Source organism: Mus musculus, chromosome 4 (genome assembly GCF_000001635.26).
Source record: "Mus musculus strain C57BL/6J chromosome 4, GRCm38.p6 C57BL/6J".
Taxonomy (NCBI): domain Eukaryota; kingdom Metazoa; phylum Chordata; class Mammalia; order Rodentia; family Muridae; genus Mus; species Mus musculus.
In genome coordinates, this window is record NC_000070.6 from 149,712,631 (window position 1) to 149,739,444 (window position 26,814).

General features: G+C 54.5%; 1 protein-coding gene across 8 annotated transcripts; it reads right to left on the reverse strand.

The window, feature by feature from the left end:
- Positions 1 to 2,744: 2,744 nt before the first annotated feature.
- Positions 2,745 to 25,442, reverse strand: Tmem201 (transmembrane protein 201). 8 transcript variants are annotated; one of them, XM_006538820.4, is made up of 11 exons: positions 25,205 to 25,441; positions 19,206 to 19,326; positions 18,433 to 18,627; positions 16,906 to 17,082; positions 15,272 to 15,621; positions 14,597 to 14,800; positions 9,577 to 9,809; positions 6,882 to 6,953; positions 6,021 to 6,260; positions 5,390 to 5,527; positions 2,745 to 4,447 (listed from the first exon to the last, which is right to left on the reverse strand). In XM_006538820.4, the coding sequence occupies exons 1-11, from the start codon at positions 25,315 to 25,317 to the stop codon at positions 4,350 to 4,352; spliced, it is 1,941 nt and encodes a 646-aa protein (XP_006538883.1). In that variant the 5' UTR covers positions 25,318 to 25,441; the 3' UTR covers positions 2,745 to 4,349. The 8 variants fall into 8 exon arrangements, 7 of the variants coding, with proteins under 7 accessions (XP_006538883.1, NP_001271199.1, XP_006538884.1 ...); NM_001284270.1 differs by having other exon boundaries at positions 6,021 to 6,314; positions 25,205 to 25,438; XM_006538821.4 differs by lacking the exon at positions 25,205 to 25,441 and adding an exon at positions 24,920 to 25,181 and having other exon boundaries at positions 6,021 to 6,314.
- Between the last annotated feature and the right edge of the window lie 1,372 nt (positions 25,443 to 26,814).

Here is a 26,814-nt window from a genome sequence, read left to right on the forward strand (position 1 = left end):
CAGGTCCAGATCTTCCCAGGATCAATGTGTGGTTTGCAGTACCCCGACTCTGCATCTGGCTACTCGGAAGAATTAGACCCCCCCCCCCCCGGCATAGATGTTACCCAGCTGGCCCCTTGCCCCAGAGGGACTCCACTTTGTCCTTGGTTGTATCCTTGCTTTGCAGCACTCTGTCCTCTGAGCAGCTCTGTGTCGGACTCAGCTGCCCTCTAGGAACATGGCCTCTACACCCATCAGGGTGCGGTCCTTAGTCACTTGCTCTCTGCCTGCCGATAGTACTGGAAGTGAGTGTGTAGGAATGCCATGGAATGGATGAGTGAATGAGTGGATGGATGGATGAATGAATGATGTAATTTTGAATAGGCCGGTTGGGGACAGTAGCTAACGAATATGAAGATTAAAGGCCACCTCTAGCCATTGCAGGGATAATTCTGTCCTTCAAGCTGGAATTTACACTCGGTGATGATGGGGCCTGATACCCCTGAAAGCTAGGAGGCTGAATTTGCTTCTGTGTGCATGGAGTGCGTGTATGTGTGCCTGCATGTGTGTGTGTGTGCATGTGTGCGTGTGTATATGTGAGGGCATGTGTGTGTGTACATGTGTATGTGTGTATGTGTGTGTGTGCATGTAGAGATGTCAGTGTCAGACATCATTCTCTCTCTCTCCCTCCCTCCCTCCCTCCCTCCCTCCCTCCCTCCTTCCCTCCCTCTCTCTCTCTCTCTCTGTCTCTCCTTACCTTAGCTTTACCTCAGGGAGAGATGAGAACTCTCCCTAAACATGGGATTCTCCAATTCAGTCAAGCGGGCCAGACAACCACGGAGCCTCGAGGATCTGTCTGTCTCTGCCTCCTTCCTACTGGCATTACTGAGGCCTGTGGAACCCGGCATTTTATGTGGGTTTGGAATTCATGTATCTCTGAAAGCACTTTACCAAACGAGCCATCTCCCGCCACCCGGCCTTCTCAATGCTTTTCACGGTGCTCCCTCACTCAGCCTGTTGTCACCAGAGAAGGGTCTGCAACAGTGCATCCCTAGCTCTGTTCTCAAATCAAGGAGACATAGCTTTAGAGAGAGGCCGTGGAGGGAAGCCCAGTAGCCTCTCTAGCCAGCTTTGTGATGGTCTGGCTTCTCTGAGCCCTAGGCTTCGTCCCTAGTGGCCTTCACCTTCACTTTCCACCCTTGATTAAAGAACTGGGGGCAAAACCCGTTGAGGGGAGAGAAACGGGAAGAGGAGGCCACAGCAGGGGTCCAGGAGTTCCCAGGTGACTGTGTCTCCACCTCCCTTACCACAGCCCCATAGGAGAGAGAGCTGGGGGTCAGCCGGAGTCTGACCGTGGGTGTGCAGTGGGGTTAGGCAAAGCCCTGTGGTGAGGGCCTTTATTTGGGGACCACATATCACGCAAGCACCTTAGTCTTACTACGTCTTCTTTCAGCCACACGCAGCCGCCCAGTATGCAGAACAGACCAGAGACGCTCATGACTGGCCAGGGGTTGGCCAGCTTTTTCCACAGCGGGGTCAGGGCTCCCTACTCTTTTCTCAGACTTTGGTGTCTATTTGTGGTGTGTTTTTGTTCGAGGTATGTGTGTACAGTATGCAGTGGGGGCAGGGCAGGGGTGCGGCTTCTGGATCCATCTCTGCACTTGGAGAGCAGGCAGCTCCGGGCCTGAGCTGGAGCCTCTGTCTGGCCCCTGAGCTCTGCGGTAGATGTCTCAGCAGGGCGGGGAGACCAAAGAGCTGGGAACTCTAGTGACCTGAGGATTCCCCTTCCTTCCTACACCCTGAGCTCAGGCAGCCGTCTCATCACTATATGCTTGGATGGCATGTATAATTTGGCTGAGACCTCAGCGGGGAAAGGGACTCTGATGGCCTGACTTGAGCTGACAAGGGTACATACAGCTCCCTACTCTGGAAGAGCAGCCGGTGCTCTGAGCCATCTCTTCAGCCCCAGGCATGGGCTTTTCAAGGGGAGTCAGAGCCGACAGGGGCATTGAGGTAGCCCTCCCACCTGTTTAGGCAGCTCTGCTCTGTGCCTTTGGGTTCTGAGCTTAGTGGCCAGATCTACAGGGCTATTTATTGTGAGGCCTTGGGAATCAAGTGTTTGTCTCTTGCTGACCTCTGGTCCTGGTTAACTGTCAACTTGATGTAGCCTAGAATTGATCTGGAATCACAATTTCAACTGAGGAAATGGCTAGATCAGGTTGACCTGACCCGTGAGCAGGTCTGTGGTTTGTCTTAACTTATGTAACCCCAGCCCACTGTGGGCAACACAATTCCCTAGGCTGGGGGTTCCTGAACTGTATAAAGCTGAGCATGAGCCTTCCTGTCAGTCAGCTCGCACCATTCCCATACTTCCTTGGTCAGAGGTAATGGCTATGCGGGCTAACGTGCAGTTCTGTCTTCAAGCTCAGGTCTTGATGCCCCTCAAGACCTGAAATGATAGCTTTTCTGCCCTCTGCTGCTTTGTCGGGGTGTTTTATCACAGCAACAGAAAGAACATAGGCCATCTCTCCAGCATGCGGCAGGGGAGGCGGAGGTGATACCATTGTCAGGTTGTCCGTCTATTGGGTTTCCTGTTGGCCACCAGGCCCCCAGGGTGTAGAATCAGACAATACATCCATCAGCTCACTCCTTCAAGATTCAGGCTCCACAGATCCTCTGGACCCCATCACACAGCTCTTCCCCCATCGAATGGGTAATTTTTCCCCCAGAGGGCTAGCCCAGCAAACAAAGAAAACACAGCCTGATACAAGTCAAAGGTTGGTACGGTTTTTATTTTTTTGCTTTTGTAAAGAAAAATAACATCGTGTTTATATATGAATCAAAACATAAAAGGCCCTCCTGGGTGCGCAGGGTGCCAGGCTGCCCTGCTGGGAGGAGCCATTGCTTCTCTTTAGGTGTTTCCTCAGGGCTGGAGACAAGGATGCTGAGGGACAATTTGGTTTCTTTAGGCAGGAAATAAAATTTAGAAACTTGATGCATCCATTGTACAAATGTAGACCAAAGAGGTGTCACCTCCAAGCTGAACCCTTTGTGGCAGCTGGACTCATGGAGTCCTGACCTCTGACTGGTACGAGGCAATCCAGGATAGCATTGAGAGCTCCCGGGACAGGAGTGGAGAGGTAAGGTCAGGGCTGCTTCCCTACAGTTAAAAAAAAAAAAAAGTACTAAAAGCACCCAGAGCTTGAGAGACCACCTCCCAGCAGGGAGGGCTGAAGGCATCTGCTTCAAAGCACGTGCCTCACCTGGCAACAGATGTGTAGAAAAATAAAGTTAAATTTTATCCCTGAATGACAGTGAAGACCCTTCCCTTCCCCATGCCCCTCCCCCACAAGAATCCCCAGGGGTATAATACAAATACACATACACACACACACACACACACACACACTCACACACACACTCATACACACACAGGCTCACACGCACACAGGGCCAAGGCCTGACCCCTACAGGCACATGTAGCCCCCACACTATCGAAACAGCCAGTGTTAGGCCAACGCTCCTCCTCCTCCCTCATGGGACAGGATGTGCTCCAGCGTGCTCCAGCAAGCCTGCAGTGCCCTCAGCAGGCAGTGGCTGGACACGTAGGCACCAATGCCGATGGCCTGGAGCCACAGGTCAAGGGGGACACAGATTGGGACAGGATGGAGGAGAGGAGAGCAGGGCTCAGGAGTAAGTAAGGGAGGGTCCAGTCTCATCTGAACTGTGCAGCTCACGAGCAACTGGTGGGTCAGGCAGGGACCCTGGATGAGAGAGAGAGGGAGACAAGGGGAGCTCTGGTGTTCTCAGGGTAACAGAGCTACTTGCTGGGAAAGTCACAAACAGGTGTGTGAGGCAGGAGATCATGGGTTTATTGTTCAGTCCCAGGCTCCCTGCTGCCCAGCCCTGCCTGGAGCCAACAGTTGGGGCGAGATGGGCGGCTGCTGCCTGATGCAGGGAGCCGGGCCCTCTGGAGGGAACAGGTGTGAGGATGAAGTGATCCAGGCTCCATGTGCATCTCTCAGGGGCTTTCTTCATCTTGGTTCTTGGTGGGGCTCTGCAGCAGACCTCTGGTGTCTCGGAGGCAGCAGACGGGCACAGGCAGCCTGGTTGGTCCCTGCCACAGCTACAGTAGCAGTAGTGTCCCTGGGGCCAGGCAAGCCTGTCAGAGATCCCTGGTTTTGGGTTCAGAGTGTCAGCACCAAACACAGTTGATGTTTGCAGTCTGTTGGGTGGACAGCAGGTATCCTGAGGTCAGGGACTTGACCCAGGAGGTCAAGGCAGAGACAGAGCCCCTCGGGGAGGGATCTCAGCGCCAGTGTCGGAAGCAGCATGCACCTGGCACTGCCCTCGGGAAGGGCACTCGGAGGTCAGCGCAGGCTCTGGTACAGGTAGGCCGAGGTGAAGAGAGCATTGACTGCCAAACTCACAGCCAGGAGGCCCCGGACCAGGGAGGGACTGACACGAGCTGAAAGCAGGACACAAGTCAGAGGCAGCATGGCTGGCATCCTAATCCTCAGGCAGGGCCTACCCCCAGGGCAAACTGCCTGCTCCAGCTGGCCAGGCCACACCCAGTATCCCTCCAGGAACGTTCTCTCTGCATGGAGGAGCTGGGGTCCGCTTCTCTGAAGGCCTCTTTTCAGAACCAATGTGACTACATGGGCCTAGGTCAGGCGGCCTGTGTCTGCCTGCACCCAGCAACAACAGGGTTACCAAGATATCAATGTTACAAAGGAAGAAATGGGAGTTGGTGGGAAGCTACCCTGCTCAAGTGTCAGAGATTAAAGGGTGCATAGAAACCAGGATGATGGTCAGTCATCCTTCCTTCATCCTAGCAGAGGCCAAAGGATGCTCAGTTTAGGGAGGCTGAGGCCAGCCTGGGCTATAAGGAGACCTTGCTTAAACCAACATGAGCAAGGGTGGAACGAGGCCCAGGTCTTCTCATCAAAGCCACAAGACACAGTCTAGACCTGACCCAGGCAGCACTGAGACCCCCAGTCAGGAAACCTCACCGGCTGACCTGTCCCTCCATCCAGTGTCCTGCCTTCCTTCTCACCCAGGGGATGTCACTGGGATTGACTGATGGTCTCATATGCTGCCTGTCAGTAGTCCAGCAAGAAAGGAGCCAGAGTCTACCCAGGGGCTGGTAGCACTCTTGCCCAACCATGAAGCATTTGGAAGGCCCAGGCCCATACCCCAGCAGGCTCAGACTCTCCCTAGTGGGGCCAACCTAGGCATCCCCAGTGTCTGCTCTAAGCACAGGAGCCCTGGGCTACCCATGGCTACCGAACATCTGACGTGGGGCTGGGGCAGCTGGGGAGATGAACCAGAAGAACCACCACAGGGAGTAGCTTTATCATTGTCCCCAGAAGGGGGCTTGGGACTGGCTCTCCCACCCTGGGTCACAGACCTTTCCAGGGAGTGGTCTCCTCTGAGCACCCTTTGGTGGTGGTGTCTACGACGCAGGTGGAGGACTGAGACGACTCGTCCTCTTTCTTGATGGAGTGGCTACTGCGGGCGCTGTCTCTGGCCAGCATCGACCTCATCTCTGTGGACAGAAGAGTGAGCATCCTGCTGTGCTGCAGCTCGACCCCACGGGCTTCCCTGCAGCTCTGCTCCAGGCCCTGGACAAGGTCACACTGCTCACCTCTCGGAGCGGCACAGGGTCAGGGCAGCAAATGAGCACTGAGCGGTACCAGCATGTCCTCTGGGCAGCGAGCATCACTGAGCCCGTGTGGCCAAATCTACGCACACTTACAGCCCAGAGCAGAGAGCCACACACCCCATGTGAAAGTCTGAGTTTTAACAGAGTCCAACTAACTTTTAAAAACGCTTGTCAGTGTAGAAGGGTGCGGGCAAAACGAGAGCATCCATGATGTACAGGCTGACAATGCCCCACAGGTTTCCAGGCTCTGAAAGGATACAGCTATCCACCAGTCTAGTGCTGAGGAGTACGTTCCTACCACAGTACCAAATGACCTCCAAGATGGGCCAAGAGCTCCCATGGCAGTACCTACTGCGTGCTTCAGCCCCACACATACCCATGGTGTGCTTTGTGTCCCGAGTGTGATTCCTCTGTGGCAGCTGGGGAGACTCAATGAAGAGGCTGCCGTTGGGTGGCGAGAACTCCTCTGAGCTGCTGGGGGTATTTGGTGCTTCCCCAGGGGATGAGAACAGCAGCAGTTTCTGTCCTTTCAGGTTGAGCCGTGCAGGGCTGATGAGGGGCCTGCGGTGGCGCAAGGAGCCAGAGCTGGAGGCCACGGAGCTGGCCACGGAAGGTGCTGGGGAAGGGAGGGGAGAAGCAGGGAAGCTGCTGGACAGCAGAGAAAAGTAATCTGCAGAGAGAGGACAGAGAGAGAGAGAGAGAGAGAGAGAGAGAGTGGTGACAGCAGCAGGCACACTGGCACCTGCACCAACACTGACATTCGCCACCCACCACTGGGACCTGGTGCATTCCCTCAGCTCACGAAGGAAGGGTAGGTGTAGGCTGGGGAGAGCAGAAAGCCAAGCAGGAACCTGAGGGAGGAAGGGCCGGGCCCCACCGGGAACTGAGCAGGGGGTGAGGGTGGGGCTAGCCCCTTACACCTCCCTGGGCTGAGAGCTGGGTTTTGGCAGCTGCAGACTCATATCTGGTCTGAGGTCAGCTGGCCTGATGAGCTAGGGCTGCAGCCTGCGCCTGGCTCTATCCACGGACACAGCATGACAGTGTCCAACCCGCAATGGTCCTCCTACCTCACATCAGAGGAAGCCTAGGTACATTTTATTTGTCTCTTGCCATGGGCTGGGGTTTGAACACAGGCCCACTGCCCCTAAACTCACAGTTAGCATTATACAGATGCCTGTGGCCTCAGGGTTGCCTGGAAACAGTTTTCCAGTCCCCTCTGCCAGCTCTGTCTCCTTACCTGAAAGAGAAACCTCCCCTGCTGGAGACACCCGAGACGGTGGCCGGCTCCCGCTGAACAGGTATCCTGAGTCTGCGCAGAAAGAGAAATGCAACATACAGACCTAAGGGTGACGAGCCAGCACCCTCTGTCCCCACATCCCTGCCACAGTTAACTTCAATGCTTTCATAAAAATAAGTACTGTCACCCAGGACACAAGGGACATTCCCACTCTGCCAATGAAGACACGGAAGCCTCCAGTGGGTCACAGGAAGTCAGCAGTGGTGTCTCGGTCTTTGCCTCATTGCCTTCTTTCCACACAATGTGCCATTTTAATTTTAGGCCTATGAGTGTTTAGCTTGCAGGCAGGTACGCATGTGCACTGAGTACAGTACCCCAAGAGGCCAGAAGAGGGTGCCAGTCTGTCTGGAACTGGAGTCAATCAGTTATGAACGGAATCTATGAACTCTGCTGCTACCGCACGCTTCAACAGAGAGATCTGCTGTCCCTAACTGTCACTGGGACTGCTACCTTCCTCTCCCAAAGAGCTTGAGACAGAACCTGTTAACCCAGCTGCTCCCAGTCATTGTGCCCTGGGCCTGGGGAGGAGTCAGCTGCCAGCCTGGGGCTGCAGAAGACACAGGGTCTAGGCTGTCTCTAAGACAAGCAGACACTTCTGCCACTGCGAGTGCTTGGCCAACTAGTCCTATGTGCTCTCAGCACAGTCCCAGACACAATGCCTCCTTCTGTTGCTATTGTTATGTCAGATGCTGAGGAGAACCCAGGGCTGTGTCCCCTAGGTAAGTGCTCTAACACTGAGTTGTACACCCAGTCTGAACTCAAGGCCTCTTTCTGTACCCTGATGAGAATAAGGCACATGGTAGCAGCAACCAGTTGATTCTTTAGCTTCCCGCATAGAGTAAATCCTTACAACCCCAGAAAGTGTACATGACTCTCCTGTCAGACAGGGAAGGGAACACCATAGGACACAGCGCGTCACAGTTGACGTGAGTCGGGGAGAAGCGCTGGCAGCTGGGTGAGTGGTAGGCAGAGCCTGCAGCTAGGGGACCAGACCGGGAACTGCTCCTGCACAGAGCAAGTCCTGCCTCTCTCCCTGATGTTGGAGATGCTGAAGCTGCAGTAACACGAGGTGATAAACTGAAGGTCAAGGGAGCTGGGGACAGATCCAGGGTCCTTGGAGCACAATATGCGCTCTTAACCGCTGAGTCACTGCTCTACCAATTCTTATTACCTGTCTGTCTGTCTGTCTGTCTGTCTGTCTGTCTATGTATGTATCTATCTGTGTATGTATCTGCATATGTATGTATATAAGTATGGATATATGTATCTGTGTATCTGTCTACCTGCCTACCTGTAAGACTCTGCTATGTAGCCAAGACTGGTCTTGAACTCATAGGTAGCCTGGGATGGCATTGAACTCTGGGGTTTACCAGGAAGATGAGGGGCAAGACAGAGGCCCCAGAAAGGGCTGGGCCTTAGTCTCTTCAGGCTCTGAGGAGCAAGCAGCCATCAAATACAACTGACCCAAACAAAATCTCTGTTCTTCAGGCACACATTTTCCAGTAAGACAAACAGGAAATGAGAGGCAGGCGGATCTGAGTTCGAGGCTAGCCTGGGTCTATACAGTAAATTCCAGAACAGCAAGGAGTGCACAGAGAAACCCTGAAGCGCCCCCCCCCCCCAACAAACCCTACCAAGCTCCTGTGACTGTAATGACCAAGGCAGTGACATCAATGGCTGCAGACGCACAGGTGATAAAGAGGGACATGGAAGGCATCTGTGACAACCCTCCTCCCCCGCCTCCTCAAAAGAGTAGCACTCTAAACAGGAAGCCGTGGAAGGGAACTCTTAAGCAGCGTGATAGGATGCTGAAGTGCCGCTCTCCACAGCTGATGGCTTCCAGCAGGTGTGTGGGAGGGAAGGGCTCAGCTCTACTTAACGGCAGGCAGGCCAGTGGCTTGACCGTGCTCCAGGGTCAACTTGTTTTTCTCTATTCTTCAAATATAAATTTTTTAATTTAATTTTTTTTTCTGAGTGAGGTGACAAGACTTGAGGGCTTGACTGGGCAGTGAGTGTGATGTGAAATCCCCAAAGAATCAGCAAAAATATGTTGGAAAAAGAAAAAGCAAAATAAGAAAGGTAGGTAGGTAGAAAATGGTAACCCTCAGAGAACATTCATTTACTGAGACTCAACAGATACTGGGGTACAGGTATGGGGGTGGTGTCACATGACCCAGGCTGGCATCAAACTGGCTATGTAGCTGAACAGGACCTTGAACTTCTGACCCTCCTATCTCTCTTCCTTCAGCATGCTGGACTTACAGGTACATACCACCATGCCTCATTTATATAGTATCGGGGATCGAACCCAGGACCTTGAAAATGCCAGGCAAGTACTCTACCAATTGAGTTACATCTCTAGTCCTCTTCTGAGCCCTTTAAGTATCATTTCCAAATAACACAACCACCCACGAGGAGCATTCTCCTACAGACCCATGGTTTGGGTAGGCAAACAAGAGATTTGTCACTGTGGCTGCTGAGTGGGTTCACCTGGATCTGAGCCTGGCCCTGACCATCTCCTCAGCCAGAGTTCAACTACCTTTTTGGTAGTGCCCCATCACAAGATTCCTCCCTCACAAGATCCCAGGCCAGCTGTCCCCAGCTCGATTCCGTCATCAATGCTCCAAGGTCTTACCAGTCCGGGTCAGAGGAGGTATGGTTCCCAGCGAGAGGGCCCGACTGAGGCGGCCTGGCAGTGAGGAGGGGGAGACCCGACGGGGAGATCGGAACAGCTGCTGCTTGGTGAGAGGCAGGAAGCCAGGTGGGGTGGGGATGAACAGGGATGCTGGCGAGGATGTGACACTTGGGTAGGGCACAGCCAGGCTGGGGCTGGAAGGAAAAAGGCTGGCAGAGTCTCCGGAGAAGTACCTGCAAGGGCCCGTGGGACACAAAGAGAGGAGACTGCATCAGGAAGGTTCTGGAGGAAGCCCCTGCACAATGGGCCCGGCCCCTCCCAGGGTATGAGGTGGGCCTGAGTCAGGGTCCCACAGGAGGCGTGCGTTAGTCGAAGCAAAGAGGCAACTGTCCACTGATTAGGAGCAGGTGGCTGGGAAATGCCAACGTGACTCACCCCACCCCACATGCCCCCTCCAGCCCCTCAGGCTCACTGCAATCTACGTCTACCGGGAGTCTCGGCATTAAAGCGACACTGTTACCCTGGCCAGCTTCATGCCAATCCACCCTTGGCCCTGAAGCAAACGTTCCTATCCCCAGACCAGGCACTCCGCTAGGCTCAGCAGACCTGGGGTTCTTCTGGCCACCTCCCATTCTTTGCCTACAAGTTCCCAACAGAGCAGCTGGGCTCAGAGACACTCGGGATGATCTCCAACTGGACTGGAGCTTCAGAAGGTGCTGTCATATCTCCATGGGGCTGTGCTAATGATAATGAGCCTGTCTCCTGCAGCACAGGGGGAGGCAGCCAGGCCTTGGGTCCCCAGAAGAGGCTCTTACACTTTACTTGCCAAACTCAAACTTAGAGAAGACCCAAAACCGCCACCAAGCTGCCCGAAAGACAGGTGACAGTGTCTCTTTAACTTGAGAACAGGACAAATCACACAACAGAACCTGATGGCCACAGGCCAGAATGTCAACCATGCTTCCGATTAAGGCACCCAATTACAGAGGGGAGAGGGACAGAGGCAGTTAATATATTAGTCTGCCATCTGGAAGGAGCTTCTGCTATCCAGCCTTACCTCGGTCCCAAGGGACAAACGAGCCCAGCAGACAATGTGCCGACGAACCGGGCTGGCAGGGCCGGGCCCCGTGGTGAGCAGGGGTAAGGTACTCATGCTAGCGTGGCCGAGTGCTTGGGGGGCTACTGCTAGCCAAGCTCTGCCCCACCTCTTTCCCCACTTTTCAATTTTATAAGAGAGGTGTATGTAGCCAGATGGTGAATGTCCAGAGAACCAGATGACCTTCCCAGTCTCTTGCAAAGGACCGTGAAGCCACCAGTACTTCCAGCTCAGTGTCTGGGGGACATAGGAAATCAGGGCCCAGCAAAATTGCAGAGGGGCATTCTTGGATGTACCCTAACTTTGCTCCCAGAGCTGTCTTTTGGGGGCTGTTAGAAACCCTACTCCTTGATCAAAGACTGAGGAGGAATACCATCCCTGTCTTAAGTTGATTTTTTTTGTGGAATGGGGTTGACCTCAGTGGTAGTTTATCTGTCAGGTGTGTGTGTCTGGGTTTGATTTCTAGCAAAATGCCCCCCCCCCCCCCCCGCCCCAAAGTGTGCTGTTTTGCCTTTTCGTTTCAGGATTACAACTGAGTCTGGCTGGATCTCAGTGAATGTTCCAGGGGGAACATGTCCAGGCACTTTAGGGCCAGCAGAGGCGAGGCTGGAACCTGGTACCACATGCTTGACTGTGTATGAGCCTCTGGGAGGACACTGGGCACTGCTGAGAATTTATTGGTGAAGTTGCAGCAGGTGTCAGTCAGGTGTCAGCAGGTGCAAAGGCATGGCCAAGCCCTTCCAGCAGGTGGCAGCATAGGATGCTACACTAGGTCTCCTGTGTCCATTCCTGACATACCCAGGAGCCAAGGGTGATCCTGGAAAGGGCAGCCCCCAAGGACCAGCAAGCAACGGGGGATGCAGTGCATGGAAGGTCCTAGCCAGGCGGGGATCCCGCTGTCCTGGCCCCTTAGGCCGGCACCTAAAGCTATGCTGGGCGTTGCTAGTGTATCCCCACTCTCTCCAGCCCTGCTCGCTCTTGGGCCACAGCCATGGTTAACCCTGGGAGTCCTAGCCACTAAGCACAGGAACTGCTGCCAGGTTTGAAGCCTCTCTCAGGCTGCACTGTGAGAGGGCTGTGGAGGTCTGTCTCCCTCTTGCTGTGACACAGAGTACCGTCAGCAGAGGAGTGAATTCCAAAGGTGGGGAAGCTTGGCAGGGGCTGGGCTCTGCTCTGCTCTGCTCTGCCCTGGGCAGTTCCTGAGGCAGTCTCTTCTGTAAGGGCGCAATGCTTCTTCAGTGAGAGGTCCCCAAATATCTGCATGCTCAATCCCCACCCGCGAGTCTCCTTCCTGTTCCTGTGAAGAAGGCCAGCAGGCCGACGCGCACTAATCCAACCCCGAGGGAGGCTCAAGCCTTCCCCCTCACCGCGCCATCCAGAGTGGAGCTGCTCAGGCAGCAGCTCACCCACAGGACAGAGGAGCAGCTGGGCCCGTAAGCACTCCTCCTCATCGCCAGATCCCCATCCTGCTCCCAACCCCAAATGCAGTACCCCAAACCAACCCACCTCCCTTGTGGAACAGAAGCCCTTCTGAAGAACATGAAAGAAAAAAAGACGCGGTACCTGGTGCCAACCGGAATGAGCAGGACCCAGGAGGCATTTATTGAAAACACAGCATTCAAAACATGGCAGCTATGGCCAGTGGTGGTTACAGTTGTTAGGGTCGCTGGACAATCACAATCTACTACATGACACGGGCTTGCACTGGGCGCAGACAGAGGGCACGGCGGGCGGGATGGACAGGCTGCCTGGGGATGGAGGGTGGCCTGCTCCAGGGCAAGGGTTACTGGAGTCTGCTCTGCTCGGGCCAGCGTGGGCCCCAGACGCAGACGTGAGCAGTCTCCCTCCCTCCTTTCTCAGGGACACCACCTCTATGTACCTGGGATGATCCCACTCTGAACGGGGACGGCCCAGTGGTTGTCCCAGTCAATGAGCCACAACCCAAGGGTGCCTGAGTTTCCTCAGCTTCTGCCAGCGACCCCAGAACACGCTTTCTCCAACTAACAAAACGTTAAAGGACCATTAATGTTAAAAAGTAGCAGGAACGCTTTAAAAGGCCAGCAATCCCGACCCATCATGCTGTCTACTCCCACCAACAGGCAGGGTGACAGGCTCAGCAGGGATTCTGGCTGCTCAGAGCTGGCTCTGTGTATCATAAATAATTTAAACACACACATGCACACACGCACGCACGCACACACCGGCTTCTATCTAATGCCAAAAATGCAGAAATTAACACCATATTGTCAGCTTCTTTGAGATCCACAATACACAGGAGAGGACGCGCAGACAACAGCCCCACCGCCTGTTACATCTTTTTTCCCGTAGGCCAGTTCCTTGGAGGAAAGAGACAGGAAGGCGTTCCTCGTCCTCTCAGACAGCTGTACCCCACAAGGTCAGCAGCAACTAGCCCACATCAACCAGGGCCTCACCTACACGTCAGAGACCTTCCACACCCTCACCCAGAGCAAGCTGAGCCCTGCGATGCCTGAAGCAACGCCTGCTCTCCTGACACTGGCAGGCCACCACATGGACGCTGAGTAATCCCGGGTTGCTATCTGATAACGGAGGGTCAGAGGATAGAGGCCTCAAACAGCTTTACCACAGTGGGGCCTGCTTGCCTCTCAAGCTCCCTATGGGGTTCCAAGGAGGACTGACCAGCCACCTCACAAAGACCCCAGTGGATGGTCAGGTCTGATGTGACACTCACTCGTGTGAAATCTTCCTCTGCCCTCCCTGGGCTCCAGTGCAGAGGGTGAAAGAGCCGCACTTAGAGGGATTTAAGTTAGCAGACAAGCGGCAGTAGCAACACCACCAGTGTGAGTCAACCGGGAGCCACCAGAGGGCAGCATGCCAGGTGGGCGGAGCATGGGCCTATGGTCCAGATGGATCCTTAGACAATGAATGACTTCTTCCCATGGCCATTACCTTCACTGCCAGTGTGTCACCTCTCGTGGTCCTCAAATCCACTGAGGCCAGCACCTCAGAGCCTTATAAGAGGACCCAGCACTTCCCACTCCGGATGGCTGAGACAACAGGGATTTGTCAAAAACCCATCAGTTAGCAGGGGCCTGAGCTGAGTCAAATTTTGGGGGAAGCTGTGCCTGGGAGGAGGGTGAGGCTGAGACCACATGGGGCCAGCAGCTGCCCCCAGAGAAACCGAGGGCAGAAGCCTTGGCACCCTCCAAAAATTATTTCAAGGAAGCCACCAATGCTAGAGAGGTACAAGGGACAATGACCCGGTGTCACCAACAGTCTGTTGGGTCCTGTTTGTGCGGAGCGGCTACTGATCTAGGATGATCCATCCTCCTCCTACCTGGCAGACCATTGGAACTTGCTGACCATAAGGAACTGCGGGGCTTTCTACTGCCCACCCGAGAGGAGCCTGCCTCACAGACACAGCCAGGGCAGGCTGGACCCAAGGACGACCCTTGCTACTCCAGGGAAGGACCCTGAGGGACCATGAGTCTCAGGAAAGAGGGACCAGGAGGTTCGGGGGATGAGCGGGCTGCTCTAGTCCTAGCTCACCATGCTCAGAGGCCATGGCTTGTAAACTGGCCGGTGTCAAGCAAATTACAAGGGTACAGCAGCAGTCTACACCCTCGCCTGTGGACTAGGAGCCAGGGGGAAGCAATGACAAGACTGGGTGCCTAGAGCTGGCAGGAAGCTATGGGGCTATGACAGGGTCTCAGGCCAGAAGCGGTGGCAGTGGTGAGCCAGTACAGGCCACCTGGGGAGCACCGAGACTGGGGGAGCGGGATGGCTAAGACAGCGAGCGGAGGGGATGAGCATGAACTCAAAGCTGTGCTAAGAGGGTGGGAGTGGGATGGCTAAGACAAGTTGTTGCCAGCTTCAGGGGGCGGGGCCGAGCCCGGCCCATCTGCCACCTGTCCTCCCCCCTGCAGTCACTGCTGCTTCTCTGACCTTCGGGGCCGGAACCTCCGTGGGCCTGTCGATTTCCTCGTAGCCACAGCTGCGGTGAAGCCCACCAGGCAGCACAGGGACGTGGTACTGAACTTGAGTGTGTCTAGCCAGCCGGGTGAGGCAGCCTGTAGATAATGCTCTGCCAGGTGCAGCCCCAGCAGCAGGGCCCAGAGGCAGGTGGAGAAGGCATCGATCCGCCGGAGCCTGTGGGAGAGAGCAAGGTAAGTGTGTGCCCAGAGGACAGTACAGAGCCTCCCTGTCAGTTCCCGTGCCACGCCCTATCTCCATTGGACCCAGCTCAGAGATGAGAGGCCAGTGAGGCCAGAGGAGGGTCTGAGACCACCCTCTGAGTCACAGGCTGCCCAGCACTAAGCAGGTCAGTGCTCCTACGCCCATCACTTGGCCTGGGACCAAGGTGGGCACTGCCCTCATTTGAGCTTCCACAGCCTCTGTTACTCTGACTTTAGACATGTGTGAGGTGACTGGGCCCAGCCGCAGATGCCAGCAGCAACCGGCTCAGTGTCACTGTCATCTGTACTTCTGCGCTGTCCTCCTGGCCCCTGGAGAACTTGAACAGGCCTGTCTAGAGTTCAGCCCAGAGTAGGGGACCACCAAGGAGGCAGCAATGCTTTGTGCAGACTTCTGCCCACCCAGTCCCAAGGCCCCGCAACACACCTGATACGGCCAGCCAGCAGCATGGCCAGCAGGCAGGTGAGCAGGCCCACTGCCACAATGCTGGTCTGGTGGCTCTGCCCAAAGGCCCAGGCCTCATGTAGCTTCTCTGTGGCATGCTCAGGCAATAGACCCAGCAGCTGCTGCCAGCCCTCCGCCTGAGAAGTGGTGTTGTCCGAGGCCGCAGAACTGTTGCCCCCAGGAGGTAGGGCTGGGGGCAAGGCAGCCCCCGGGGTGAAGGGTTCGCTGGGCCCATACAGTGTAGTGAACAACAAGAAGGCACAGGCCAGGAAGGCCAGGGCACGGAGCAGGATGACCTGGAATGGGGCCTTCACTGCCGAGGAACTGAAACTCTGAGGGAGGGAAGAGATGGGTCAGTGAAAAGCCAGAAAGGCACCAACAGCTACCCTATGCCCACATGTGGGATGCTGGCCAGTCCTGTTTCCATGCCCTTGCTCTGATGCTCAGGGACCACTGCCTCATCCCAGGCTATTGCCTCACTATGATAGGTCTGTGGGAGAGGGAGGGGCTCTGCTGCCTCCTTTAGAGAAACATTTCTACACACTGGGATTTTGTGCTTCTAGATCGTTCAATCATTCTGTCAAGTTTTTATCAAAAAGTCCTATTACACTTGACTAGAATGCCAGTAAGATATAGCGACAACTCTGGAAAAAGCTCATTAATTTTTTGTTAGGGCTGGAGAGATGGCTCAGCGGTTAAGAGCACTGGCTGCTCTTCCAGAGGTCCTGAGTTCAATTCCCAGCAACCACATGGTGGCTCACAACCATCTGTAATGAGATCTGATGGCCTCTTCTGGTGTGTCTGAACACAACTACAGTGTACTCACATACATGAAATAAATAAATAATCTTAAAAAATTTTTTTTTGTTTGCTAAGTTATTCAGACTAAAACCCAAGAAGCTAGAATAAGAACCAAAGGTCTGAGGTCTGAGGACAGGAGCCACCTGTTCTTTTGAGCAGACACAGGAGAGTAGGGACAGAGGTAGTGTGTCCTCACGGTCAGTGGCCAACTACAGAATGGAAATGACAGAGCCAGCAGACACAGGCCACATCTGACAGGAAGTCACATCCGGGTGGAGGAGGAGCTTCCTTGCGGAGTCTCTGCTGCGCACTCGCTGTTCTGACTGATCTTCTGCATGCAGACAGGCTTCTCACTGCTAGGCTGCGGTCCTGCTTACTCCTTTATTACTGCTTAAAAGCCCAGACCATTCACTTACACGCTGTAACGCACATCTGGGTCTGACCCCTGGCACTGGTGTGCATTGTGTGTGTAGCCCCTGGCAAGCATCTCAGCCCCACCCTTGGTTCCCACAGCCGCGACCAGAGCCCCAGTGCTCGGGTTACCGAATTGTGAGGCTGCCATGAGGAACGAATACAGGGTGTCTAGAAAGTAGAGGGTCAGCAAGGCAGCCTCAGAGCAGGCAAGTAGCAGCCACACCACCATCCTAGACACTCTTAGGAAGACCGCATCCAGCTGGTGACAGCAGGGGGCCACCAGGCAGCTGTTTCCCAGAAAAGGAGTCTTGGCACACTGCACTATGCCCCACACTAGGGCCCAGCTCCCAGACCATCTTCCCCCCCGACACCCAACACCCAAATGTCCCACGGCCTCAGACCTGCCCATGGGCCTGGTCAGCCTCCCGACGCCGGAACTGGTGGCTGAGAAGCAGGGCACGCAGCTGGCGGTTCTGGTGTTTGATGTAGTACTCGACGGCCGCCTGGCACGGGCGGCACAGCTTGTACATCTGCTCCAAGTGGTGGCGGTACACCTCAATCTCCTCATCGTAGCGGCCCTGGGGTGTGGACACAGGGCCTGCATCACAGCTGGGAACTGGGTTCAGACTCCGGCCCTGCCTGTGCGAACGGTGATCCGAGCTCTCAGGAGTGAGGGCTAGGAGCCGAGGCCATGACACAGGGACAGTACTGACATTCTGTAGCTCACAGCCTGCTCAAGTGGGGACACTGAACTGACACTCTGCATTCTGGCAGAAGGACAACCAAGCATCAGGGCCTTCCTTCTCCTTGATTCTGAAGGTATAACACACACCAGAGAGCAACAGTTCCACAGCAGCCCAGGCTACAAGTCCCATCCCTTGCTCCCTCAGAGATGAAGCAAGGAACACAGCAAGCGAGTGAACGAGCGCATCAGAGGGAATGGTTAGTGTGATCTCTCGTTGGGGTAAACAGGAAGTCACCTAGCATCAATGCTCCCCTCACGGCCTCTCTGTAAAGCCCTTTAAAAAATGACATGGACAGCCCGGTGTGGTGGCGCACGCCTTTAATCCCAGCACTTGGGAGGCAGAGGCAGGCGGATTTCTGAGTTCGAGGCCAGCCTGGTCTACAAAGTGAGTTCTAGGACAATCAGGGCTACACAGAGAAACCCTGTCTCGAAAAACCAACAAAAACAAAACAAAACAAAAAAACAGAACAGGGCCGGTGAGATGGCTCAGTGGTTAAGAACACTGACTGCTCTTCCAAAGGTAATGAGTTCAATTCCCAGCAACCACATAATAACCAATAATGAGATCTGACACCCTCTTCTGGTGTATCTGAAGACAGCTACAGTGTACCTATTTATAATAATAAATCTCTAAAAAAAAAAAAAAAAAAAAACAAGAACAAAACAAAACAACCACGACATGGACGCACTTATGTAGCGCATGTGTATGACCATGCCAGCGGAGGCGAGAGTAACATGGGTAAGTTTGTTCTCCCCGGGGACCGCAGGAATCCAACTCAGATAATCAAGCTTGGCGCTAAGTGTCTTTGCCCCTGAGCCATCTTGGTGGCTCTCCCTCTTGGCCTCCTGGTTCATTCCTGTCCCCTATCTTTCCTAGGCATCTTTGGGCCTCAGGTGGGATTGGCTCTCTTCCTCTCAGGAAGCCACATTGAACAGGGCTGACTAATGAATGAGACCAGGAGGCTGCCCTCTAAGGCTGCAGCTGGAGCCCAGGGCCTCTACCTCCCTTTCCTCAGGGACAGAGCCATCTATCCTGGCAGGCTCTGGTTTCCATGGTGTTGTTCTCCCAGTGGTCACAAGATCAGCTCGGCTGTGAAGGAAGCTGCACCCTGGAATGTGGGTGGGACCCTGGAGCGGCAGGTGACAGTGTGGCTCTACCCAGCCATCAGCCATGTGTACTCACCTCCTCCCGTGGTGTGAAAGCAGCCAGCTGCTTGATCTTGGTGGTCTGGTGGTGGCTGCACCTTCGGCACAGCAGGACCTGGCTGCTCACCCACTGCTGTGGCTGTGCAGGGTCCCGGGGACTGGGCACGCTGCTCACCACGTGGTTCAGGTGTTCCATGTACTGTGCTGGGATTGGCTTGTTGTAGTCTCCATTCTGGGAAGGAAGGAAGGAAGAGGCCCTGGTCAGCGCAGGCCGGCTCAGGGAGGGTTCAGATGCAGACAGCTCTGCTCTGGCTTTCTCTACACAAAGAGCAGCAACATTCCTTCTGATGCTGCCTAACATAGAACCCCAAAAATCTAGGTGCTGAGAAGCTACCCAGCATGCACCTCAGGGCACATCCCTCACCCTTGTCCCTTAGAACTACACACCGCCACTCAGGCTGCAAGCTGTGGGCAGGCTGTCTGTTACTAAGTGTCAGTAAAAGCTACACTCAGACACTCACATATTGCCCGTGGCTACACAATCAAGGCTGTGACAGAGAACAAACCGCCTACAAAGCTAAATACTGCACCTGTAGGCCTGAACTCAGACCTGCCCTGCTCATGACTCTAACCCCAATCTCACCCTCTTGTGGGGAGACAGGACAAGTGGCCACGGTTCCCTGAACCTGCTCTTCCTCCTCAAAGGGAGACACAGTGCCAGGACCAGAGTTAGAAGACAGTGGCGTGGAACGTGAGCTCAGACCAGCTCAGCAGCAGCCTCAGCACTGGCCACCCACTGACAGCCCATACCTCTTGAAAGCCATTGTACTGCTCACAGTGGGGACAGTCCCAACAGTTGCGATTCCCATAGGGCACCAGTGTATCGTGGTTGCAGAACCAGCAGTTGACCATTGTGTGTGTTGGCTTCACCCTATGGACCAAGAACAACAGTTGGGCTGGGAGACTTCGGCATCTGAAATGGAAGACCGCATTGCAAGGGCAGGAAGAGGCATCCAAGATGGAAACGAAGGCCCAGGCGCAGGGTGTGGAGTGGGAAAGGACTCTTAAATGCGATCTCCCAGGATGACTGAACCGACAACGAACTTCGGAGACACTCACCGCTCTGTAGGCTCCAAAGTATCTACCTGGAGACCCAGAACTCCAGCCCCCACTGTTCTGGGTCTCAAACACTGCGGGGTGGGGGGGGCAGCACAAGGTCAGGGACAGCAGCTAAGCAATGGGCCAATAGAGATGACACTTATAGAAATCAAGTTTTGGAGAGTTGTAAGACTTAAGGGAGCTTTCGGTCCTTCCCAGAAAAAAAAAAAAAAAAAAAATCCTAGAGAGCCAGCCAAGGAGGCCAAGTCACAGCTGCGCAGCCAGGGCCCACAGTGGGTTTTGTTGGTCACACAACAGGTGGGGCCTGCAGGATAATCGTGGCCCAAACACTGGGGATCTGTGCAGCAGAGGGCACACAGCAACTGCCCAGCAAATCCAGCCCAGGAATCTAGAAACAAATGACTGAAGGGCAGCAGCTGGGAGCCCTGGTGTCCTGACCTTGCCCTTTTGCCCTGTCCTCACTCAGAGGCCATGTCTAGTTCAGGGGCACTGCCCAGTCTTAGGTAGAGTGAGCCACCACACACAGATGGCCCTGCTCCTTAGAAAGCATCCTAAAAGGGTGGGCCTTACAGATGTGCTCAGGAGGGTCTCGCTTACACACAGCGTGTAAGCCAGGCCTGTAAAGTGAACCAGGAACGGTGCCTGCTGCTTCTGCATGTCTCAGACTCAATGACAAGACACGAGGAGTTTTGTAACGGAAAAGGCCTTCTAGTCAGGAGGGAAGACAGCTGTGGAAGTGGGGCTCTAGTTCCTGGCCCAGCCCACACCGCCTGCCCATCAGCTCCACTCCCTCCATGTACAGTGGGCGGGTGCAGAAGGGTATCCTATCAGCTGGGGGAAACAGCACCTTCCTCACTGGGGCTTGCTCTTGGGAAGTACTGAACAGAGTCCTGGCCGAGTCCATGTCAACACACGACAGCGAAGGGGACAGCAACGGTGACAGCAACGGGGACAGGGACATGGTGTGCTCTAGCAGCCCAGCCTCACACTTCCTGCTGCCTAAGTTCAGGTCTAATGGCAGGAAGAGTACTGCAGGGATGGCTCGGCAGTTAAAAAACCCACTACTCTCGTGGATCCGAGCATCCACGTCCGGTGGCTCACAATCGCCTGTAACTCTAGCTCCAGGGGATCTGATGCCATGGGCCTCCACGGGCACCTGCATTTATGTACTTACCACACACACACACACACACACACACACACACACACACACAGTTTAAAAACAATAAAAACCGCACAGGCTGGAATCTTCACTTCAGTCCCTCACTTTTCAAATAGGTTGCGCATACTTTGCTAGGACCCAGCACCTGACAGCTTCGTCGGCCCCCAAGTGGAAAATGGAACACAGGAGACTGCGGCACCAGCTGTGGCTGCAGGGTTGGAGATGTGCTCTGCTGGGGTGCCTGCGTTTGGTATTCCTGGGTAATTAACCACTTGCTTTGTGGTAATTTGTACATCTTTTATAGGCCTCTTTGTAATTATGCACGAGGCGTGCCTCACAGCAAGCAGTGTGCACTCTCATCTGCCCTGAGTCTGAGGCAAAGCACCCACCTGCCCTGGGGCTCCTTAGCCCTGGGTCTATTTGATGGGAAAGGTCGTTTCTGGGCTTGCTCAGAGACCAAAGACAAGCAAGCAGGGGCTGTTGCTCTGGAGTGGCAAGTCTGCCAGGAAGCCCAGCCCACCTAGGAAGCCATCATTTCCACACTGGGTCTCCAGCTCCGTTGCTAGGGAAATGGCTCCTGGCCTGATCTGGAAGTGGAAGGCGGGGGATTCATCCTCCCCCGAGGCCAGAGGCTAATTTCTGCCAGGGTGGATGCTTGGTGGTGGGGGTGTTCTTTTATGGCCAGAACAGCCACTGTCTGCCTTGGCTAGGTGGGATCCCTGCCCCAGAAGCTACCTCCTTCACAGACAGCCCCAAGAGGGACGTGGGCAGGAGCAGCGGGGCGGCTGGCCAGAATCTCAGATCTTCTAGCACCAACCAGCTGCTGTACCATGTAACCAAAGAAAGGGGGGATGGACATGCAAAGAGCCCCAGCAGCCACTTCATACACTTCAACACTGTCCCAGGGCAGACTGGGCAGTCCTGGCCTCAGAACTCACCCAGTTTTGTTTCAGGGACGGTCCTCGCAGCTTCCCTGGCAAACTCCTTGGTCCACTTTTCTCCCTCAAGCCAACAATCCCAATTCTATGACAAATCACATTTGGGGACTACAGTGGAGGTGATTAGACAGCATGTTGTTTTAACAAAAGAGAAGGTGACTCAGCAGAGGCCAGCACCTTGGTCCATGACCAAGCCTAGGTCATATTCATCGCCATGGGTGGGTGAGGGACCTGGAAGCCATCTCTCCAACTGGTCACTGTCATGTTCTACTCTTGGGATGCTGAAGGGAACCCAAGGGAGCCTCCATAGATTGATCCTTCGAAGGGGCCAGGGGCAACTGCATGCCTGGTATCCCCTCCATGAGATCTGAACGCACACAGCAGGAAACAGGAACACGTGTCTCTGGTGATGTTTTCTCCATCAGCCTAGGACACTTAGGAAAAGCAAAACCCCTGCCCCACACCTCAGCATAGGTAGCTACTTCAAATTCTTTGGCCCAGGAACCAATCAGGGCCCATGTTACGTCACACAGGAGACACTGGGTGGGCTTAGTTCGTGGGGTGCTGAGTCTGTGGGGGACCAATGTGCCTATCTCTTCCTAAGGAGCCTGACGGCCAAGCTTAGTTTCCTGGGTCCAGGGAAAGCTCAGCCTCACAGGATGCTCCGTCTCTGCTCTTCCAAGTATGACCTCATCTAGGAGGAAGAGTACACCCCGGGCTTCAATGGTAGCAGCAGGGCTGAGTGCAACTCTGCACAGCCTGGACCAAGGAGATCCCATCTCCAGCTTAATCTCAAAGCAGCAATGTTATCCACAGCAGCAGAGAACCCCCAAACTGACCCCTCAGGGGACACAGCCAGCCCTGGACGGACACATGCCCATCCATCACACACACTCAGTCCATCAAGAACCATGCAAAGCTTTCAGAGAGGACATCTGAGCAAAATGCACCGCCTGACTGTGACACAAGAACCACAATTCACAGGAGTGGCAGGGAACAGATGCCATTAGGGCTGGCCACCAACATGCAGGGCATATGCTGCCACCCAGAAACAGGTGCCCTCAGCAGCAGGGTAGAAGGCAAGAGAGGACCAACTAAAATGCACACATCAAGTGGCCACTCAACGGAGCAGGCAGCTCAGACCAGCGAGTGCTGAGGTGAGCTTAGACAAAGGAGTACCCACCAGAGGGCCTCTGAGTGCTGGGACAGGCTCTGCGCTACACCTGAGAGAGGGTATACATATGTATCCTCATCTCCAAACGCAGAAACTATGATCTCAATAAACACAGATGCCACAGGCTGTGAAAGTGGGACAGTGATGGGTGCTAAAACCCAAAGTGCAGTGTGCAAAGGGACATCTTGTCACACAGGAGTGGCAGCATGAAGAGTAGTGGATGCACAGGAGTGGGATGTGGGACCTCTACCCCAGACCCCAAGGTCCGGGGCAGCCACTCTGGCTGGTGTGGCAGTGTGGGTGTGAAACAGGGCTCCTCCACCTACAGCTGGTGATGCAGAGCATCCCTCCAGGCTCTGTTTTCCCAGCTGCGAAATGGACAGAATAGCAGCACCTGCCTCATTGGAGCAGCTCCTGAATGACAGGTGCTCTGTGCATGTCACCTGCACAGGAATGGCAGCTGCTCTCATTCTTACAGTAACTGGGACAAGAAAACTCCATGGGTAAGGTGGCGGGGTGGCTGGCTTTGGGCTCTAGATAACTTCTCTGCAACCACTTTGGCCAGTTTTAAAACTCAGGAAGGGCTGACCTGAACGCAGAAACATTTTCTTCACACGGCTCCCAAAGCCTGGCCCTATGCCATCTCTGTGATTAGCTTGAAAACACCCACTCCCCTAAAGGCTTTCCAAAACCAAGTTCCTGCAGGCCCTCCTCTGGCATATTCAACCCCCATTCTTCACCACAGCTGATTCCTGCCTGCCACAGCTTCCCCTCCAGGGAAGGGGAAAGAAAGCTGCAGCCTCTTGCTAAGTGAGGCTTGCTTCAGAACTGTGAGAGGCCAATTCACCTGCACATGAAACCCAGACCTCATAAAGACAGTCACCCGAGACCCCGTGCTCTGACCAATCAGCAGCAGTAGTCCAAACATGGTCCAAACCTTCACAGTCTGGTGTCAGTATGAAAAAAGCATGAAGGGGTTTTTGGCTGCTCCTGAAAGAAATAACACGTCCCACCGGGCGTGGTGGTGCACGCCTTTAATCCCAGCACTTGGGAGGCAGAGGAGGTGGATTTCTGAGTTCGAGGCCAGCCTGGTCTACAGAGGGAGTTCCAGGACAGCCAGGGCTACACAGAGAAACCCTGTCTCGAAAAAAACAAGCAAGCAAACAAACAAACAAAAAAAACAACAACAAAAAGAAATACATGTCCCACACACACCTCACCAAGAACTCAGATTCCTGTCTCTAGCAGAGGCAAGGCATTCGTTGGCAGGACAGGAAGGGTGACAGGCAGCCAGTCCTGGCCACAACAAGTCCCACTCTGCTCTTTTGGCCAAATGCCCTGAGCTGGCAGAGGCAGCCAGGAGATGCCTGGCTTTTGGGACAAGCTCTGCTTGGCACATGAACAGACTGCCCAGGCTCCCCTAGGCCCAGGTAACGAGGGACTGCTTTGGGTTGGCTGATCTTAAGCGGTCCCTCTGACTCCCAAAAACTGGGTGGGAACAAGACAGGAAGCTTGGGTTGAGATCTAGAGTCAGGCACTCTCTCAGCCCCCCGGGATGTGGCCCCCTCTTTCAAACACAGCTGACATCCATCCCCTCCTTAGGTGCCGCTGACTCACCTACCTCTAACAACTTTTGCCTGCCCTCTCCTGCAGAAGAAATGCAGGGTTAAGGAGGGCGACCTATCACCCTGATTGCCAGTTCAAACCATAGCTCCTTGTCATCCAGCGACTAGGGTCAAGTCCCGAGCACTGCACATCCCCGGCTGTCCCAAAGAGGCTCCCACGAATGCGTGTATGTTCCTATCCTCGGGAAATGTGATCAGGTGAGCTATTCCTTCACGCTGCTGGAGAAACGACTCCATTCTGGGGTTTGACCACGGCAAGCTTGGAGTACTGGGGTCTGCGTGGTCTCTGAGCCATGACAGGCCAGGGTATTGATCCCAAAGCCCATCCGTGACATGTGTCCAAGGAGTACAGCGTACACCTCTGAGTGGACAAGTTCCTTAAATGTGTGGAGCGCAGGCTCCTGCCTCAGGCTGCTACTGCTCACACGTGCCTTCTAAGTACTCAGCTCCAAGGCTTCTCCGGGGGAAAGCTTACGCGAGGAATGTTATTGCTATCGCATACAGACCATCAAGCGCCAGCTCTCATCCTCCTAACCGATGGGCGGCAGAGGCCCAGCAGGGCAGTCCAGCCAGGAGCACGGGCCTCGAAGGGAGGAGCAAGCAGCAGCCCCCTCCCCCAGCCACGGTCGGCGGCTGCTCCCCGACGAGGCTTTTAGGGGGTGAGGGCAAAGGCGGTGGCGGAGAATGCGTCCCGCATTCGCGAGCAGGCCTGGTCCGCCCCTAGGACTCCGCCGTGGCCTCGCGGGGGCGGGGCGGCGGCCCGGGCCGCGTGCAGCGGGGCGCGCACTCACCTCCGCGCAATCCGGTAGAGCACCACGCCGGCGGCAGCGCACGCCGTGACCCCGAGGCCGCCCGCCAGGCCGGCGGTGGGGCAGCTAGCCAGCAGCGCGCTCACTCCCTCCATGGCTTCCGGGCCGAGTCGGTGGGCAAGGGGCGCGGGCCGCAAAAGAGACTCCCAGCGGCCCGCGCGCTCCAGCTCGCGCCGTGACCTTCGCCGCTTTGTAGCCGGCGCGAGCCCGCCCCTTGACTCGGCGCGCTCCCGCCGCGCAGCCAATCGCGGCGCGGGGCGAGCCTGAGTGGGCGGGGCGCCTACGGAAGCCCTCGGCACTGGCTCGGACGCGCCCCCCAGCGTCCACAGTTGCAAAGCCACTCTCTAGAGCTGGAAGGAGTCCCGCCTGCGCCTGCAGCCTGCGCACGCATGCATTTGCAGGTCCTAGTGCTGCTACCTTAACGCTAATCCTTGCCAATGCTTTCTCCACTTAGTCCTGCTTTCCTGGCGTTGGGCTAAAGTCGGTCTGTGCCGCTTCAGACGCCACAGTGGTTGAAAATTAGCTTGCACAAACACAAACGTCCAAAGACGGAAACGAGGTTAAATAATCACAGGATAGCATGTTTCGGAACATAATGCAGCCATTAGAGTGAATGGCTAAGGTGTGTGTGTGTGTGGGGGGGGATTGGTCCTGAAGGGATTATCCTTTTTTTTTTCTTTAGTCGAATGTAGATGATTTTCATAGTTGCCAAGTTTGATGAAGTCTGTGCACTTCAAATAGATTACCTCGGGGAGTGAGATGGAGGGAAGAGCCACTTACAGGCGTGCTTCAGCATTTACGTGAGCTAAATTAGGGATCAAGAAAAACTCACTGAGGCTTGGTGATGCACGCCTTTAATCCCTGTGGAGGTAGGCGGATTTTTGTAAATTTGAGGTCAGCTTGGACTACACAGTGAGTTCCAGGTCATCAGGCAATCCATGGGCTAGTAGGTAGGTCCTGTCCTAAAACAAAACAAAATAAAACAAAACATCTCTAGCAAGAAATATTTATACCAGGTTGGGCAGATGTTGTGGCACAAGCCTTTGATTTCTTTAAAAAAAAAAAGGTCAAAAAATTATGGGGCATGGTGGTGCACACCTTTAATCTCAGTACTTGGGAGGCAGAGGAAGGCAGATCTCTGTAAGTTCAAGGCCACCCTGGTCTACAGAGCAAGTTCCAGGACAGACAGGACTCTGATACACAGAAAAACCGTGTTTTGAAAAACAAAACAAAAACAAAACAAAAACAAAAATCTAAAAAAAGTTTATCTCTAATTACATACTATGTTTCTGTAGAATACCCCACCAACACACACACACACAATTTTATGAGTGTCTCTTTTTTTTTAAAGATTTATTTATTTATTATATGTAAGTACACTGTAGCTGTCTTCAGACACTCCAGAAGAGGGCATCAAATCTCATTACGGATAGTTGTGAGCCACCATGTGGTTGCTGGGATTTGAACTCAGGACCTTCAGGAAGAGCAGTCGGGTGTTCTTACCTGCTGAGCCATCTCATCAGCCCCTATGAGTGTCTTTAAGATCAAGTTCTCTGTGGGCAATGATGGCTTGAGGGTCACTGTAATAATCT